The sequence below is a fragment of the Polypterus senegalus genome, chromosome 8 (genome assembly GCF_016835505.1).
Source record: "Polypterus senegalus isolate Bchr_013 chromosome 8, ASM1683550v1, whole genome shotgun sequence".
Taxonomy (NCBI): Eukaryota; Metazoa; Chordata; class Cladistia; order Polypteriformes; family Polypteridae; genus Polypterus; species Polypterus senegalus.
In genome coordinates, this window is record NC_053161.1 from 89,930,386 (window position 1) to 89,949,478 (window position 19,093).

The 19,093-nt window shown below is 39.0% G+C and overlaps 1 protein-coding gene across 1 annotated transcript in view; it reads right to left on the bottom strand.

Annotated features, from left to right (window-relative positions):
- LOC120534123 (kielin cysteine rich BMP regulator) overlaps positions 1-19,093 on the bottom strand; it is a 314,528-nt gene that overhangs the window by 178,160 nt on the left and 117,275 nt on the right. The window contains 3 exon segments of the mRNA XM_039761428.1: positions 720-796; positions 6,266-6,440; positions 10,862-11,106. Coding sequence (XP_039617362.1) covers positions 720-796; positions 6,266-6,440; positions 10,862-11,106 — 497 coding nt within the window.

Below are 19,093 nucleotides of genomic sequence, written 5' to 3' on the forward strand. Positions count from 1 at the left end.
GAATAACACCTACTTTAGACCAGTCTCCTGTGTTATTTATTTTTATCTTATAATGACATGTACAGCATACATTGTACAATGATACAATATAAATATCTGTGTCAAGAACAACAAATGATTGAATAATTTAAACAAAAACACTATCAATAAAGAGAAAGAAGATTCAGTGGTGAGCAAAAATCCCTATTCACTTCTACCAATACACAGGAACAAAGCTCATGGCGTACAGTATACTACAACTCAGAGGTACCTGTTTATTATAACTAGTGCCCATGAGCAAAGGAAAATAATAAAAGCACAAGTTGCTGCCAAAAGAAAAACACAAGAATCATTAAGCAAACCATAAGCACAAATGATGAAATACTGAATCTCAGCTTATATTTGTAAATGTTTATTTAAAATGTAGGATGTTCCAATTATACATTTTACCATTTAAGGTGATTTTTATTTCAGGCCTCATTAATCGGGTTGACACCTATAATTTACATTTTTGCTGCCCATATTCTTCTAGGAATATTTCCTGGAATTTTATGGCTGTGTAGCAGAAAACAATAAGTCATGAATATGCATTGAGTGCCACTGAAGTCTTTTTACTCCTAAGCTTTATACAATGCAAAGATAGATATTCTTGACTGTCACTAGCTGTTAGAGTCTAACAATAACTCTATTGATGAGCTCACTGAACTGTTTGTATTTTAACCTTCACAAGTAATACTCACCAAGCACATGCATCTTACACACTGATCAAAGTTGAAAGACTCCCCATTATCATATCTTTTGCCTTCATAGATGCAACCTTAAAATAACATAAGCATTATTATATTGCATGACCATCATAAATGCACAGTAAGCTTTACAAGTTTGGTCCAAAAATTATTTGTAGGGCTTGAAATCCTAGGGCTATTTTAAATGTCCAATACAGTTTTTTTTTTAATTAAACAACACCCACATCTAAATATTGACACCTTAGCTGTACATTTTCCATTGTACATACCATTTGGTTTACAGCTCATTGATAATTCTAAAACATTTCACTGTGTTGTTATAATGCCATCAAACTGATAAGAACTTAAAACACTCTTCTGCAAGTTGTCTGAGATCTCTATAGTTAATAATTTGAAAAAATCCTAATCCCAGTTCTATTTCAGCACTCATGTATTGAAAATGTTCTTCAGACTATAGTAATATACTGTACAAGTATAAGAAATGCATTAAACAAAGATGTCATTGGAGCACCCCGTGAACCATACACTCTAATCACTTACAGGTGGGCTAACAATTCTTTGTTTGGAAAAGCCTTTATAGTGTATGACTATACAAAAGAATATTTAGCATACAGCCGATAACATTTTAACTTAATAAAAACAGGTCCATATATGAGACATTAGATCTTCCTATATGAGGTTACATAGAGAGATACTGTACTTCTTCTTCTTCGTTTGGCTGCTCCCATTAGGGGTTGCCACAGCGGATCATCTTCTTCCATATCTTTCTGTCCATTGCATCTTGTTCTGTTACACCCATCACCTGCATGTCCTCTCTCACCACATCCATAAACCTTTTCTTAGGCCTTCCTCTTTTCTTCTTCCCTGGCAGCTCTATCCTTAGCATCCTTCTCCCAATATACCCAGCATGTCTCCTCTGCACATGTCCAAACCAACGCAATCTCACCTCTCTGACTTTGTCTCCCAACCGTCCAACTTGAGCTGACCCTCTAATGTACTCATTTCTAATCCTATCCATCCTCGTCACACCCAATGAAAATCTTTAACTCTGCCACCTCCACCTCTGTCTCCTGCTTTCTGGTCAGTGCAACCGTCTCCAACCCATATAACATAGCTGGTCTCACTACGATCCTGTAGACCTTCCCTTTCACTCTTGCTGATACCCGTCGGTCGCAAATTACTCCTGACACTCTTCTCCACCCATTCCACCCTGCCTGCACTCTCTTTTTCACCTCTCTTCCACAATCTCCATTACTCTGTACTGTTGATCCTAAGTATTTAAACTCATCCACCTTCGCCAACTCTACTCCTTGCATCCTCACCATTCCACTGACCCCCATCTCATTTACACATATGTATTCTGTCTTGTTCCTACTGACCTTCATTCCTCTCCTCTCTAGAATATGTCTCCACCTCTCCAGGGTCTCCTCAACCTGCTCCCTACTATCACTACATATCACAATGTCATCAGCAAACATCATAGTCCACGGGGACTCCTGTCTAATCTTGTCTGTCAACCTGTCCATCACCACTGCAACTATGAAAGGGCTCAGAGTCGATCCCTGATGTAATCCCACCTTCAACCATCCATCGCTCCAACTGCAGACCTCACCACTGTCACACTTCCCTCATACATACCCTGTACAACTCTTAGGTACTTCTCTGCCAGAGAAGATACTGTACATAAGACTTAATTTCAAGCCAGGTACAACCTTTAGAGCAGTTAGATAAAAGGCAATATGTCAGCTGAAAGGCTTAACAGACTAAAAGTGAGACACAAAGGTTTTCTGCTACAGTTATCACATGGCCTATGTATTTTGATACATTCTTCTTTATTATGGCATTGGAGAGTGTCCACCTAATGTATGTTCGTAGAACATGCAAATACAAACGTCACTGTATTCTGTATATGTGACAGTACCACTACTGCTACTATTACTACCACTAAACTAACTTAATGGGGTAAGATCAAAATGACCAGGCTTCTAATTTATTAATCTTTTACAAGTAAACTGAAATATACATGTACAAGGTGACTTAAAAGTTTTTAACCCATGCTGTGTATTGTGATAGATGGCCGGCAGCTCAATCTGGTCAGGACGTCCCAGAATGGGAAGAATGGAGAAGGGCAGCCTTTCCAGGACACTGCCTCCCCCAGGACGCTAGGTGACAGCTCCCCTGGACGGTAACTGTGCCCCGGTTTCCCTCAGGGCATCATGGGACATGGAGTTCATTTCACAGCCCTGTTCGGTGCCGTGGGTGCCACCAAAGGGAGCTAATAAAAGACCTGGGGACTCCTATTTTCTCTACAACCCAGAATTACTTCGGAGTCACGAGGACGGAAGCCCACAGTACTTCTGGGATGCTTGAGAACTGATGATGAGGCATTTGACCCGGAAAAAGAGAAGAGCACTTCTGGGTCATGAACTATTTAAAGGACTGGTGAAGACCCAGCAGAGAGAGCCGGAGCTGGGAGGTTGGGTGACGAAGCTGCTGGGAGTGGAGGATTGTTATTATTGAATTATTATTATTAATTATTGTTATTGGAGAATTGTGGAGTGTGTGGTGCTTTGTGCACTTTATTGAAGAAAATATAAAAAAATTCTTCTTAGTGCTTTTACATTTGTGTCCTGGACGTCTGTCTGTGGGGTTTCGCGGGGCAACAGCGACCCCTAGCATCCACAGTATGTTTCAATGTTTAATTTTACTACAACATTAATGTTTAGTATCAAATGTAGTCTCCATGTTTCTAAAAGGAAAGAATTTTATAGACATGTTCCTTCTCCCCATGATTTAAGAGACACATACACACGCACTTTATAAATAAATAAATAAATAAATAAGCATTTTTAAAATTAATTTAGTAAGTATCAAAATTGTGTGTTTTTATTTCCACCGGATCTCATTCATCTATTATTTGGGATTGTCAACAAAATGCGGTGAAAAATGTGCTGCAGTAAAGAAATTTATATAGTTTTAAAATATTTTCATATAACACTGTACTTGAAGTAAGATGCTGGAAGAGCATGATTTTGTAGACTGGCAGACAGGTGACAAAGGTAGAATTAAGAATTGAATTTTTTCTTAAAGTGATTTTTGTTATGAAAACACAACTTTATAAAAAACACAAATATCATTGATCCTTGACAGCTACTAAAATGGGCTAAACACATTGCCCTCGATAAGTTCAAATATATAAGAGAGTCTATGCAATTACTCATACAGTTAAAATCTCAACCCTTGTTACTGTCTGTGTGGAGTATGTAAGCACTCAGCATGTTTAAATCAGTGTTTCACATGGTAGGCAGTTCTCTTCCCATATGCCATCTTATGTTAAGTAACTTTGTATTGGTTCATTATGAGCAAACGATACCTGCACTGATGCTGTGCCTCCTGCTTTGTGCTCTGCGCTACTCCTAAACTGGATTAGGTGGGAATGACAATAGATGGATGGATGTATTTTAAGAAATTGGCAAGCAGCTTTGAATTTGGGGTCATGTGACATCTCAAAAAATGAATAACTGTGTATCATTACATAATAGCTCACAAAATTGCAAATTGCAGAGTACAAAAGATTAAGGAATGTTGTGCTATTATTATATTCAGCATTACAACAGCTCCCCATATGTGTTGTTAGTTCCATACACTTCTTACCCAATTTCAAGGTTTTATAAAATCCTCTATATGACGATTTGCTTAGGATGTTTACTTCACAGTTAAGAATTTGAACTTTTTGAAACTTGCTCATGTTGCACTGTTTGACCATCCCCTATACACAATGGAAAAACACATTTTGCCTAGTGATATGTCTCCCAAATTTATATTGTGAAAGTTACTTTAAATGGTGTCTGGGATACTGTATGACTGAAAAAACACATTTGCCACTTTGTATAAAAGTGTTTCAAAATGGCAGACAAACATTTGGAATCTTGCCAAATATTAACTTGACTCCATGCTTTGAATTTGTTTCTAATTGTAATGCTTTAGCCTAAAAAATGCAGCCTCTTCTTGAAGACATTCTCCACAAACCTTAAGGTGTATGCACCTCCATATGCTATTAGCTTGAAGGGAGTCAAGAAGAATGACCACCATCTTTTCTGCTAAAAGGAGGTTGTGTATTATGAAGCATGAGGCATTAGACATAAATCATCAGCACTGTTTCCCATTAAAAATCTTTATTTGGAAAATGTCACTGTCTTTGTCACATTTTGATTTCCATTATATGTTTGTGTATGTAATTACTATTTTTTGTTTTTAATTCATAAATAATTTTTAAAACAATTGCTTAATAGTTATGATTGATTATTACTATTTTGCATAGAGCCAATGAGGGTAAAAAACAAAGAAAACTGAATGTTGTAAAAACATTAACAATTACAAAAAATAAATTAATTAATAAATAATAACAATAAATAAACATAAAAAAAGAATTGTCAATTTAAAATAAGTTTCTCTGAACAAATAAGGAATAAAATTGTATCTTTGGTGATGCAAAAATGAGTAACAGAGCTAAATGCACCCGCATATTCAAAATACTTTAATTCTTTGCAAGTGAGCAGTGTCATTTCTTCTTCTTGTTAAAACATATATTCATGCTAAATTGGTACATCCCCGACTTTTAATTGGGTGTTGAATGAGCGATGTTAAGATAAAATAATGAAATACAGTATAGCTGCATCTGAATTCTGATTAATATAAAACACAGTATTCTATAAATCTGAAGTTGTATATTCTGCTGTGATAGTTTCTGAGCAGCCAGCATGAAACTGCATACAATGACAAAGTTTTGCTTATTTGTATCATTACCTGAACACAAAGCTATGATGTAATTTAAATGGTTGCAGTCAATATAAAGGAAAAAAATGTTGACAGCACATAATTAAAGGTTATATAGATATATTACCATTTTAATACCATACTGCTTGAGCAGCCAAATTCCAATAAGGGATAAGACTTGTTTGGAAAATAAAATGAAATGCAATGGTTTTAAAGGTTGTGTGTATACTTGGTTTGAGGATCTGCACAGTAATGAACATATATTGTAGCTTAACGAGAAGGAGTGAAGGAGAATTACATGGAAATCTGGTTATCAAGTCAGCGGCTATGTAATCACCCAGTGCACAAGACAATATTTAGATTACAGATATATTTCAGTTGTGTATGTACACCCAGAAGGCACTGTGATACCTTTAAAGTATGGCTATAAGAAATGTCCAACAAATTAATGAAATAAAAAATATGCTGCTAGAGCGCAGTTTTTATTGCATACATTTTAAAAAGCATTAAATACAGGGCGAGAAATGGTTAGGGATGTTCATTAATTACATATTTATATAGAATTTTGTGGCAAACACTGACTAATTATCATGCAATCTAAAAACTAGTTTGCTGGCCTCTGCTCTACTAAACTCTTGAAACAGTAAAAAAGACAGTTATTACATCAAGTTTACCAGACGTGTACAGTTTGCCAGGAGTCAAACCTACAAATGTAGCCAATATCAGTGTAGAGGTAATCAAATAGAAACATTGTTGGCACTTACCAGTGCACTTTTCATTCACAGAGCACTGCACTTGGCCATTGGTACATGTACAGGCTGTACACTGGTCTTTTTCCCACCTGCTTCCATCGTCATAATTTCTACCTTCCCATGAGCACTGGGGTCTTCGACACTCACATGTTTCAAGGTACTTCACCCTGGCTAACAGGTCTGTATTCTGTAGTGGGAATTCAAAAACAGCACTGTTATGACACTTTTCAAGTAACATTCATCAATATTGTACACAGTCAAGGAGGAATTATGGGAAAAATATATGCTTACAGTATTGCATATTGTCACAGTTCACCCAATCTTCTCTTTCTAGACCTGCTAAGAGCTAATGGAAAACCACTGAGAAAGCAATTAAGGACTCATATATATAGTTTTCATCTCTTCCCTAAGACAAGTAGCTCAATCAGCTCCAGCTGCAGATGACGTGGAGCATCATCAGGGTCTATGCTAATGGAAGAACATGTCCTTTTCAATTGCGGCAAAATCCCAAAAGGGGTCTTCAAACTCCCCAGCAAGGGATGCAATGACTGTTATATACCTCTTTGTTTGCATACTGATATTGCTGACCATGACCTCCTGCAGAGCTGGGAAATTTGTGGTACAGGGCTCCGTTTGTGACAAATGTCTCTGGAAAAGTTGTAGCTTGGTTCCAAAAGCCTTAATGTGTGCATATAGTTGACTCACTACTGTGTCTTGTCCTTGAAGGCTGACATTCAGTGCATTCAGATGCAACTCACATTGTTGTGATATATTACATGTCTATATTCAGCATGGATGTTAAGCATGAACTGCTGAATCTCGATGTGGTATAGAGCTTTAGAGAGAATGAAATTAATTACCTTTACCATCGGTTTCATAACATGATCAAATCTTAGATATTAATCACAAAAAACCTGCTGATGAATGATGCAATGAAGTTTAATAGCATTGCCTCCTTCTTCACTGACTTTGTTACAGATCAGCGTGGACAATCTACTTTGTTCACCAGCTACGGCAGGCACGTCATTTGTAATAATCCTAGCAACTTTACTCCACAGTAGTTTCATAACATCAACAGCTAAGCAAACAGTAAGAAATAAATCAATTCATATTGTTTGGCATTTAAGGCTATGGAGGACAAGCATCTCTTCTGTTATGGTCAAGTCATCGTCGACGCCTTTCAAAAAAAATCAGTAACTGAGCAGTGTCTGATGCGTCTGTGCTTCCATCACAGAAAAAAAATCTAAATTCATTGCCCTGTCTCCCAGTTCTCTCTTAATATCTGATGATAGCTCTTCCATTCTCCCTGCCACAGTGTTACAAGCTAGGCAAACATTAGCAAACTGTTTTCTTCTCGGGGAAAATGTTTTCTGTTATTTTCATAACACAGTCTTTAATAAACTAGCTTTTGGTTAAACGTTTGCCATGTTTAGCAATTAACATAGCCACTTCGTAGCTCGCTTTAGTGATGTTTTCATTTGACTCATGGGCCCACATAAAGAACCATTGCCGTGTGGCTATGCAATCTTGAAATTGCTTTACTTTTTTAGCACGGTCACTGATAGTTTGTCATATGCATTAGCATGTTTTGTCTTGTAATGTTTCTTTACATTATAAACAGACTTAAACAGGACAACAGAATCATGAAATAATAGGCAAACGCAGTTGTTTCAGTTTTTAGTAAAAAAAAACAGTGTAATTTCCACCTCTCCTGGAAGCAGCAGCCTTCATTATCTATTTTATCAGTTGAAGAGTCAGAGCAAATTTCATAAAACTAGACACTTAAGAGGGAACTCTAACTACTCTGTAACTGTTACACAGTAGTGCTGCCACCATAAGGTAAAAAGAGGAATTGCATGTTGAATTTGTATGATTTATTTATTCTGTTTGACAGTGCTGATGGTCCATAAATAATGGGCCTTATAAAATCTGACCTCAGGCTGCGATTGGCCAATGGACCAGACTTTGGACCAGACTTAAGCGATGGAGGAGTAGTTTGATTTTGTCCGTTTTGGAAAGTAACTCTATCTGAGAAGTTACTCTAGACATTGAAAGGAGATGCAAAGAATTATATCTACGAACACCTACCAATATCCCATTCATTTAAACAAAAAATACTTAATGTCAACTGTGGCATAATATTTGAAACATATACCTGTGCTTAATCAAAGTTGAAAGTATTATATAAAGCATTAATATCCACCTTTACAGGAATAATGTAAACCCCTGAGGCAGAGCTGGCTCTGAGAGACTGCTTTGGAACTATGGACTGGGATATCCTGCAAGGATCACATAGTGAGAACATTGAGGAGGTTGTTGACTGCACAACTGATTACATCAACTTCTGTATGGACATTGTAGTTCCAGTAAGAACAGTACGCTACTATGCTAACAACAAGCCATGGATTACAAGTGGCATCAAGGGCCTTTTGAACCAGAAGAAAAGGGCTTTTAAAGGCGGTGATCAGCATGAGCTAAAGTGCATGCAGAAGGAACTCCAAGTCCAGCTCAGGGTGGTGAAGGAGCAGTAAAGGAGAAAGCTGGAGCAGAAGTTGCAGAATAACAGCATGAAGGAAGTGTGGGATGGGATGAAGATCATCACTGGCTGCAGCTCAAAGCGGGGTGACAGCATCAAGAGAGACGTGGAGAGAGCACACCAAATGAACTTCTTTAACAGGTTTGACCACCCTAATCCACTCTCACCTCGGAGTACTGCATCCTCCAACCATCCTTCTGCTGATACCAGCATAGAAGAGACATCCCCACCAACAATTACAGCAGCGCAGGTGAGCAGAGAGCTGAGTAGACTTGGTACCAGCAAAGCAGCGGGTCCAGATGGAGTATCGCCGCGACTGTTGAAGGTCTGTACGCTGGAACTGGGGAGTCCTCTACAGCGCATCTTCAACCTGAGCCTGAAACAGGGGAGAGTCCCGAGGCTTTGGAAAACATCTTGTATCACTCCAGTCCCAAAGGTATCACGTCCTAGTGAGCTGAATGACTTCCAGCCTTTCGCTCTGACGTCATATGTGATGAAGACCATGGAGCGGCTGCTGCTTCACCACCTGAGGCCACAGGTTCGCCACGCCCTCGACCCTCTGCAGTTCGCATACCAGGAGAAGGTGGGGGCAGAGGATGCCATCATCTATATGCTACACCGATCCCTCTCCCACTTGGACAGAGGCAGTGGTGCTGTAAGAATTATGTTTTTGGACTTCTCTAGTGCCTTCAACACCATTAAACCTCTGCTCCTTAGAGACAAGCTGACAGAGATGGGAGTAGATTCACACCTGGAGGCATGGATCGTGGACTATCTTACAGACAGACCTCAGTATTTGCGTCTCAGGAACTGCAGGTCCGACATTGTGGTCAGCAACACAGGAGCACCGCAGGGGACTATACTTTCTCCGGTACTGTTCAGCCTATATACATCAGACTTCCAATACAACTCGGAGTGCTGCCACGTGCAAAAGTTCGCTGACGATGCTGCATCAGGAGTGGGCAGGAGGAGGAGTATAGGAAGCTAATCAAGGACTTTGTTAAATGGTGCGACTCAAACCACTTACACCTGAGCACCAGCAAGACCAAGGAACTGGTAGTGGATTTTAGGAGTTCCAGGCCCCTCATGGACCCTGTGATCATCAGAGGAGACTGTGTGCAGAGTGTACAGACCTATAAAATACCTGGCAGTGCAGCTGGATGATAAATTGGACTGGACTGCCAATACTGATGCTCTGCGTAAGAAAGGTCAGAGCCGACTATACTTCCTCATCTGCAATAAGATGCTGCAAGAGGTTCTACCAGACAGTTGTGGCGAGTGCCCTCTTCTACGCAGTGGTGTGCTGGGGAGGCAACATACAGAAGATGGACTCCTCACGCCTGGACAAACTGGTGAGGAAGGCAGGCTCTATTGTAGGCACGGAGCTGGTCAGGTTGGCATCCGTGGCAGAGCGACGGGTGCTGAGCAGGCTCCTGTCAATCATGGAGAATCCACTGCATCCACTGAACAGTGTCATCTCCAGGCAGAGGAGCAGCTTCAGCGACAGACTGCTGTCACTGTCCTGCTCCACTGACAGACTGATGATCGTTCCTCCCCCACACTATGCGACTCTTCAATTCCACCCTGGGGGGTAAACGTTAACATTATTCAAAGATTTTGTCTGTTTTTACCTGCATTTTTATTACTCTTTAACTTAATATTGTTTTTTGTATCAGTATGCTGCTGCTGGATTATGTGAATTTCCCATTGGGATTAATAAAGTATCTATCTATCTATCTATCTATCTATCTATCAATCTATCAATCTATCTATAATGGCTTAATATTTCAGAGGCAATTAATGCTCACAGTTGATTTACCAACAGAATTAAAACCTATAACTTTCTGACTTCATTTAAACTCCCTTACCCAGCAGATTACACTGGTTAAAAAGTGGTAGGTGATGAAGAGACAAATGAAGAGCTTTTTCCTTTGTTCACAAACATCATAATTTGGTTATATATGTTATTTACCTGAAGTTCTAATGTACTATTCCAATATGCCAAATGGAACATTATGTTGGGCTCTACAGTACTAAGAAAATTAAATCGAACTGTACTTCCAAGTGCTTACCTGAGATTTAACCATACTCAACATCATGCTGATATTATCAACAGTCTCCTCAAGTCTCCTAATTCTTTCATCACAGTTCAGAGGATGAGGCCTGGGTCCTCGTGGAAGAACATCTGGTTCACTTTGCTGCTGCTGGTAGTGTTCAATATCTGACTTGTCATCAGAAAAATGTTTTGAAGTCTTTATTGGTGATTCTAATTGGGTGTCATCACTATTTACTTCCATTAAAGAATACGATAATGCATCTATCAAAAAATACAAAATATTTTAAAAATAAACTCAAAACACACAAACTCTGATTATTATATCATATATTACAGAGCAAAATATTATTTGCAAACAAGAGTAAAACATCAGTAGTCACATTTACTTAAGTATATATTATCACATTAATAAGATCTTAATTTTATTGACTAAAAAATATTGGGATTAAATTATTCTAAAAAATATTATAATAGCAAATGTAGTAGAATATGTTTTCAAACTTATACATCAGAATCTTATTCAAAACAGAATCAGCAATATTATTTTAATAAATATAAATATCAAAATATAACATCATTAATTTTCATATATTGTAGAGTACTCTGGTGGGGAGAGGCTGAGGGAGGAGCGGTAAGCTGGTTTACAGCAGTAAATTAGATTTTGACACTGCCTTTTCCCAAGTACAATACAGTCTAAAACATTTATTCTCTTTGGGATTATTGTGAAGTACAGTTGTATTTTCCATTACTGCTAATTGGTTTTCCTGGCACAATAACATAACTTACATTACATCACATCATAATTTTCTCAATGTGCACACAAATGCCTATATATACTTTTATTCATCTTCTTCTTCGTTTAGCTGGTCCCGTTAGGGGTTGCCACATTGGATCATCTTCTTCCATACCTTTCTGTCCTCTGCATCTTGTTCTGTTACACCCATCACCTGCATGTTCTCTCTCACCACATCCATAAACCTTCACTTAGGCCTTCCTCTTTTCCTCTCCCCGGCAGCTCTATCCTTAGCATTCTTCTCCCAATATATTCAGCATCTCTCCTCTGCACATGTCCAAGCCAACGCAATCTCGCCTCTCTGACTTTGTCTCCCAACTGTCCAACTTGAGCTGACCCTCTAATGTACTAATTTCTAATCCTATCCATCCTCGTCACACCCAGTGCAAATCTTAGCATCTTTAACTCCTCCAGCTCTGTCTCCTGCTTTCTGATCAGTGCCACGGTCTCCAACCCATATAACATAGCTTGTCTCACTACCATCCTGTAGACCTTCCCTTTCACTCTTGCTGATACCTGTCTGTCACAAATTACTTCTGACTCTCTTTTCCACCCATTCCACCCTGCCAGCACTCTCTTCTTCACTACTCTTCCACAACCCCTATTACTCTGTACTGTTGATCCCAATAAACTCATCCACCTTCGCCAACTCTACTCCCTGCATCCTCACCATTCCACTGACCTCCCTCTCATTTACACACATGTATTCTGTCTTGTTCCTACTGACCTTCATTCCTCTCTGCTCTAGAGCATATCTCCACCTCTCCAGGGTCTGCTCAACCTGCTCCCTACTATCGCTACAGATCACAATGTCATCAGCAAACATCATAGTCCACGGGGACTCCTGTCTAATCTCGTCTGTCAACCTGTCCATCACCATTGCAAATAAGAAAGGGCTCAGAGCTGATCCCTAATGTAATCCCACCTCCACGTCGAATTCATTCCGCAGACCTCACCTCTGTCACACTTCCCTCATACATATCCTGTACAACTGTTACGTACTTCTTTGCCACTCCCGACTTCCTCATACAATACCACAGCTCCTTTCGAGGCACCCTGTCATATGCTTTCTCCAGGTCCACAAAGACGCAATGCAACTCCTTCTGGCCTTCTCTAAACTTCTCCATCAACATCCTCAGAGCAAACATTGCATCTGTGGTACTCTTTCTTGTGTGACAGATTGGGGCTGTATCACACCCTTGAACCCCTGTCCACGACTCCAGACACCAGATAAAAGTCCAAATGATGACTTTATTAATTCGCCATAATGCACAAAGCACCCTCTCCTCCACTATACTCAAATAAATATATAAATAATCAAAATACAATAATACTAAACAATCCTCAGACTCCCAGACGCGTTGCCACCCTTCCACCCAGCTCAGCTCGTCGTCTGGGAGCTCCCACAGTCCTTTTATATTCCCTGACCCGGAAGTGTTCCCAATCCCTAGTCCATGTGATTCAATATCACTTCCGGGTCAGCTACAAGTCCTTCTTCTTCACCCCGGAAGCACGTCGCTCTTCCTTTGACGCACTTCCGGGTTATAGGGCAACAAAGAAGTCTTCGATCCCCCCTGCAACTCCCTCTAGAGCCCATGTGGTACCCAGCAGGGCTAAGGATAAAAACTATAAAGTCCATGACTCCCTGCTGGTCTTCGGGGCACCTCAATACTGCAGGGAGGGCTCTATCTGGCGGCCTGGGGGTATTGGCCGGGATGACAAGCCGGCCACTTACCACACTTGGCATGAAACCATACTGCTGTTCACTAATCATCGCCTCACGTCTTAAACTAGCTTCCACTACTCTATCCCATAACCTCATCAATTTTATTCCCCTGTAGTTACTGCAGTCCTTCACATTCCCCTTATTCTTAAATATCTGCACCAGTACACTTCTTCTCCACTCCTCAGGCATCCTCTCACTTTCTATAATTCCATTAAAAAATCTGGTTAAAAACTCCACTGTCATCGCTCCTAAACACCTCCATGCTTCCATAGGTATGTCATCTGGGCCAACGGCCTTTCCATTTGTCATCCTCTTCATAGCTGTTCTTACTTCCTCCTTGCTAATCCGTTGCACTTCCTGATTCACTATCTCCACATCATCCAACCTCTTCTCTCTCTCGTTCTCTTCATTCATCAGTCTCTCAAAGTACTATTTCCATCTGCTCAACACACTCTCCTCGCTTGTGAGTACGTTTCCATCTATATCCTTTATCACCCTAACCTGCTGCACATCTTTCCCAGCTCGGCCCCTCTGTCTGGCCAATCGTTACAGGTCCTTTTCTCCCTCCTTAGTGTCCAACCTCTCATACAACTCATCATATGCCTTTTCTTTAGCCTTTGCCACCTCTCTCTTCACCTTGTGCCTTATCTCCAGGTACTCTTGTCTACTTTCCGCATCTTTCTGACTATCCCACTTCTTCTTTGCCATCCTCTTCCTCTGTATACTCTCCTATATTTCCTCATTCCACCACCAGGTTTCCTTTTCCTCCTTCCTCTGTCCAGATGTCACGCCAAGCACCCTTCTTGCTGTCACCCTTATTACATCTGCTGTAGTTTCTCAGGTGTCTGGTAACTCTTCACTGCCACTCAGTGCCTGTCTTACCTGCTCCGTAAACTCAACCTTGCAGTCTTCCTTTTTCAACTTCCACCATTTGATCCTTGGCTCTGCCCTCACTCTCTTCCTCTTCTTGATCTCCAAAGTAATTATACAGACCACCACCCTATGCTGCTTTACTAAACAAAACTTCCCCTGCCACCACTTTGCAGTCTTCAGTCTCCTTCAGATCAACTCTTCTGCATAGGATGTAATCTACCTGTGTGCATTTTTCTCCACTCTTGTGTTCCTCCCTCTTCTTAAAATACGTATTCACCACAGCCATGTCCATTTATTCATTTAGAATTTTATACACATATTGCAACATGTTTGGTGTTTAATGTTATAGGTATTCTATCTGTAAATGTGTACAGTGCTCTCAGACTCTAATTATACATATAGTATAGTATGACACTTGGAATGTATTGTACAATTAACGAAATAACCCACAATGTAATGATGTTTCAGGTAGTGCCACAGGGCTTCTGTTATAACGTTCTACAAAGATGCCTATATGGCATAATACTGAAAATGGTAGGTCATCTAATAAAATAAACATTTTTTACATTATTACCTTTTAATTGCCTTTTTCTACATTCAAACCCCTTAAATGCATCTGTTGCAATATAATGAAATTCAAAGAAGCCAATAGAGGACTAGCTAATATAACTCTCTTAGCACCTATTTGGTCCATCATACTTTACTGTACCTGTTTCAATAAAACGACAAAGTATTTTTTAAAAAACAAAGGTTTGAGAAATATTGATCTACTCTGGTCCACAAAACATTTTGAGGGTCCCATTAAAAAAATATATAAATAAAAAATCAACAGTTTCTTGTCTTGCCATTTGGAGCTTATGAAAGACTGTTAGCACTGGTAATGAATGATTCTAACTATTCACATTATTAAATAACATGTTCCATTAACAGCAACAATAAGGTTCTAAAAAAGAAACAGGTTGGAGGAAATATTGTGGTCTTCCAGTAGTTGAGATTGAGACCAGTTACTGTAGATGGTCATCTGTGGAGTTGCTTTTCATTTCAATTTAGTTTGATTGTTCATTACGGCAAAAAAAAGAAACAATTAAAGGTTTTGCATCTTAAAAATAAGTCAATTAAATTGAAAGCAAAAGATGTTACATTAGCTGCTGTAAGTTTTTACTAATTAGAAAAGTGGCTATAGCCACTGTGGCCTTTCAGGGTCTGACTTTAACACTACAGTACTATTCTACACAGAAAGGTAACAGGAGAAATAGGCAAGACTATACCTCCTTTACACAGAGAAATTATTTCAAAATCTTCGAGCTCAAGTGGCGCATTATATATTTTATATATATATATATATTATATATTTAAAGGAAGTTTTTGTCTAGGGGACTAATTCCAGAGATTGCCCTGGGAAAAAAAAACTGTGTGGTGTTAAAACACTTCTCTTTGTCACTGGCATTGGGGTTAGGAGGTGAATGCAGATAAAAACCACTGAAGTGCTGCAGTTTTTGAGAGAGAGGGAATGATCTGCTCAATGCTTTAGATTGTGACAGAATAGTAAAGCTATCCCTCTCTTGTAACAAGGACTGTATCTTTTACTATCAGGCCAAGTGTGAAATATAAGAATTGTTCTGTGATCTGTTTATTGCTTTGTGTTTTTACTCTGATCATCCCTTCACTGTGGAATTTAGTTTAATGTCAGTTTGTTTATTCAGGTTGTAATTGTAGTGTGATGGTTGGGATGCTTGCTTTTTTTTCCCAGGCCGTCACACCTACATTTTTGTATAATCATGCATTTCCCTCACAATGATTTTGGTGGGGAAATATTGTCTTTAGAGTTATTTATTGTGGTTTGGGGTTCATTGCACCAGAAGGAAAACTAAGAACATTGTATACAAAGAAGCTTTCCAATATTATGGACTTTGCTGGGCTGCTCCCTAGCTAGTGTTTGTTTTTTGTTTTTGGGGGAATAACCTTATTTTGCTTTGGAGGAAACACCCATTTATGACACAATGCCTTAGGAGAACTTTATTTAATTAATCTTCGACTCACATTCTGCTCTTAGCTGTTTCTGTGCGATTATGGAAACTATAAACAATATGTATTGCCAATTAATTAATACCCTTGACAGGAATTTCAGTTCTTGTCATTAAATGATATTGATAAATGGAATATCATTTTTCCATGTCAAATTTTCATATGTCCAATATTATATGGAGAATCTTCTGTCAAAATTTTGTCTCTGAAAAGAACGTGGCAGATACTGTCTTTCAAATAACAGTAACTGTCTGTCTATAATTTAAAACCATATGAGTTTACTAGGACAAAATGTTCAGATTGTATTTGTTCAAATGAAGGACATTAATGCATCAGAAATATGGAATGGTCCATAGTGTACTTTCATGTAAATTTCACTGTGGTGATACCACATTAATTCACTAAACTGAAGATTTTACAATATAATACAACTGATTGTATTACATTGTAATTAAGTGCATTAACTTAAATTTTTATGTACACAAATAAATGCAGAGTGAAATTAACATGAAATTGAATGACGTAAACAACATAGATAATACTTAATTTGAAACTAAACACATTGGGTCAAATTGGGACAGATTGGCACAGAGGTGACTTAATGCCCTTGTGCATGTGAACCTTTACAGATCTATGTGTTTGTGTGTGTGTGTGTGTGTGTGTGTACGTTAATTTCTCTTCAGCATCTGACATGCACTCTAGTAGGTCAAAGAAGCTGTCAGTTATTTCCCCTTATAACCATTGAGTGTGTAGGCGTGTGTGTCTATGTGTGTGTATACATTGTGAATTAGACGCTATATAGCGCCCAACCTGGCACAGATTCACACTGAGGCACATGTAAAAAGATACAGGCTTTTATTTTTCTTCAGCTGGAGGGCACGTCTTCCCTGTGAACCCTCCAGCCACAACACAGTCCCAAAAGCACTTAATATACAAAGACAAACACTCTTCCTCTTGCATCACCACTCCTCCCAGGCAACCTCGTCCTCTTCCTCCCGATTCTGGCCCAGACAGGTGGCTGCTGGTCCTTTTTATAGCCCACCCGGAAGTGTTCCAGGTGCTTGACCACCTGTATTCCAATTGCACTTCCGGGTGGGGCTGAAGAGTTGTCCATCTGGGCTGTGGAATCCATGCAGCACCCCCTGGCAGCTACCAGAGCTCCCAACCAGGCTGTTGAGGACTTCATCTCCCATGGAGCCCTGTGGGAGGTTGAGGCATCACCGCCGGCCAGGGAGGCTGCCACCAAGCATCCCAAGGGAGGTACTGAGCTGCCCATGGTTGCTCCCCTGGAACATATGCAGCAGGGGCGTCCCGGCCAGGCATGGAATCCAGCCGCCAGCCACAACATGGATATTTAAATAAATGATCAAAAATCTAATCATTAAAAAATTTAGCAAATCAATAGGCCTAGTCCTATAACTAAAAGGAGCACACTACAAAAATCCAGGTTAAATGAAACTATTTTTGTGGCAGTTATCATTAGACATACAGTAGGTCAAAGTATTTTTGAAGGATATAGAAGTAAATAATATTCCAAAAACAATACGCTTGGAGCCTGTAACAAGACAAGCACAATGCAACTTGTTTCAGAAAGACAGGTCCATTTGTTTCAATTTGTTTGATAATATGTCATTTTTATAATAGTTGTAATTAACTGCATACATATAAATGTGTTTCATAATAGTAGAAATTAACTGCATACATGTAAATGAGTTTCATAACTACACCACTGCAATGTCTCTAAAATCTCTGCCAGTTTATTTTTATAATTAAATGCATAACCATAGACCTTTCAATCTTAAGACTTTAAAATGGCTTCCAGCTCAATTCCAGTTCAATATCCTGATTCTTACATATAAAACTATTTATTTATACAATTACCAATAACAGATAGCATGTAACAGAGTATGTTAAAGTCTTAAGAAGCTGACCTACTCTAAATTCCTATGGCTAATAAAACAACAGTGAATGGTCAAGTTGTTATGTACAAGATCCCAAAGTTGAGGATTGATCTAATTGCTTGTATAAGAGAAGCTCCTTCATTCTTAGCATTCAAGTCCAAATTGCAGACACATTACTTGAGTCCTGACTAGAGCCGCTCATTTATATTGCAAGTCTGTTTGTAAGTCATTTGCATAAAAAATAGAAGTCTGACAGTCATTTTGAACAGTTATTGATTCTTCCCTATTTTTTCCCTGCTGTGATAAGTGTTTCTACTGTTATGCTGCTAAGCTATTACTCCTCCATATGGGAAATGACATAGGAGAAACTGTGATCCTTGAAATCCAAGAATGAAATATAATGTGCAAAATTTCTGATTCTGATAAGGTTCCTCACACCATAAGTCTATGCTTCCTATGTCTGTTTAAATTTTGCTCCCATTTACAAAAAACACCCTGAACTCCCACTTTTTTGTAGTTTGATTCCCAACCTCTTACGTGACACCTTATCAAATGCTTTCTGAAAGTCAAGATCAATAATATCACATGCTTCACTTTGATCATATCCTTTTGTTGCTTCCTAATAGAATTCCAATCTACATACATCTACATTTTCTCAGTTTACATACTCTCATTAGGCTAGACTGGATGCAGATGATACGCAGCTTTACTTATCTGTAGTTCCTGATAACCCAGAATCTCTGAGCTCTCCAATGTTTGTTTTGTATTTCTGAATGGTTGAACAGAAATTTCCTGAAGCTAAATATGGAAAATAATAGTAAAAAGGGAAGACAGAAGTAAACAATTTAAGTGTAATCATGGATTTAAGGGTTTGGTTTGTTTTTTCTTCACTTTTTAATTCTGTGTTCTGCCTTGCACTTTATTTAGTGA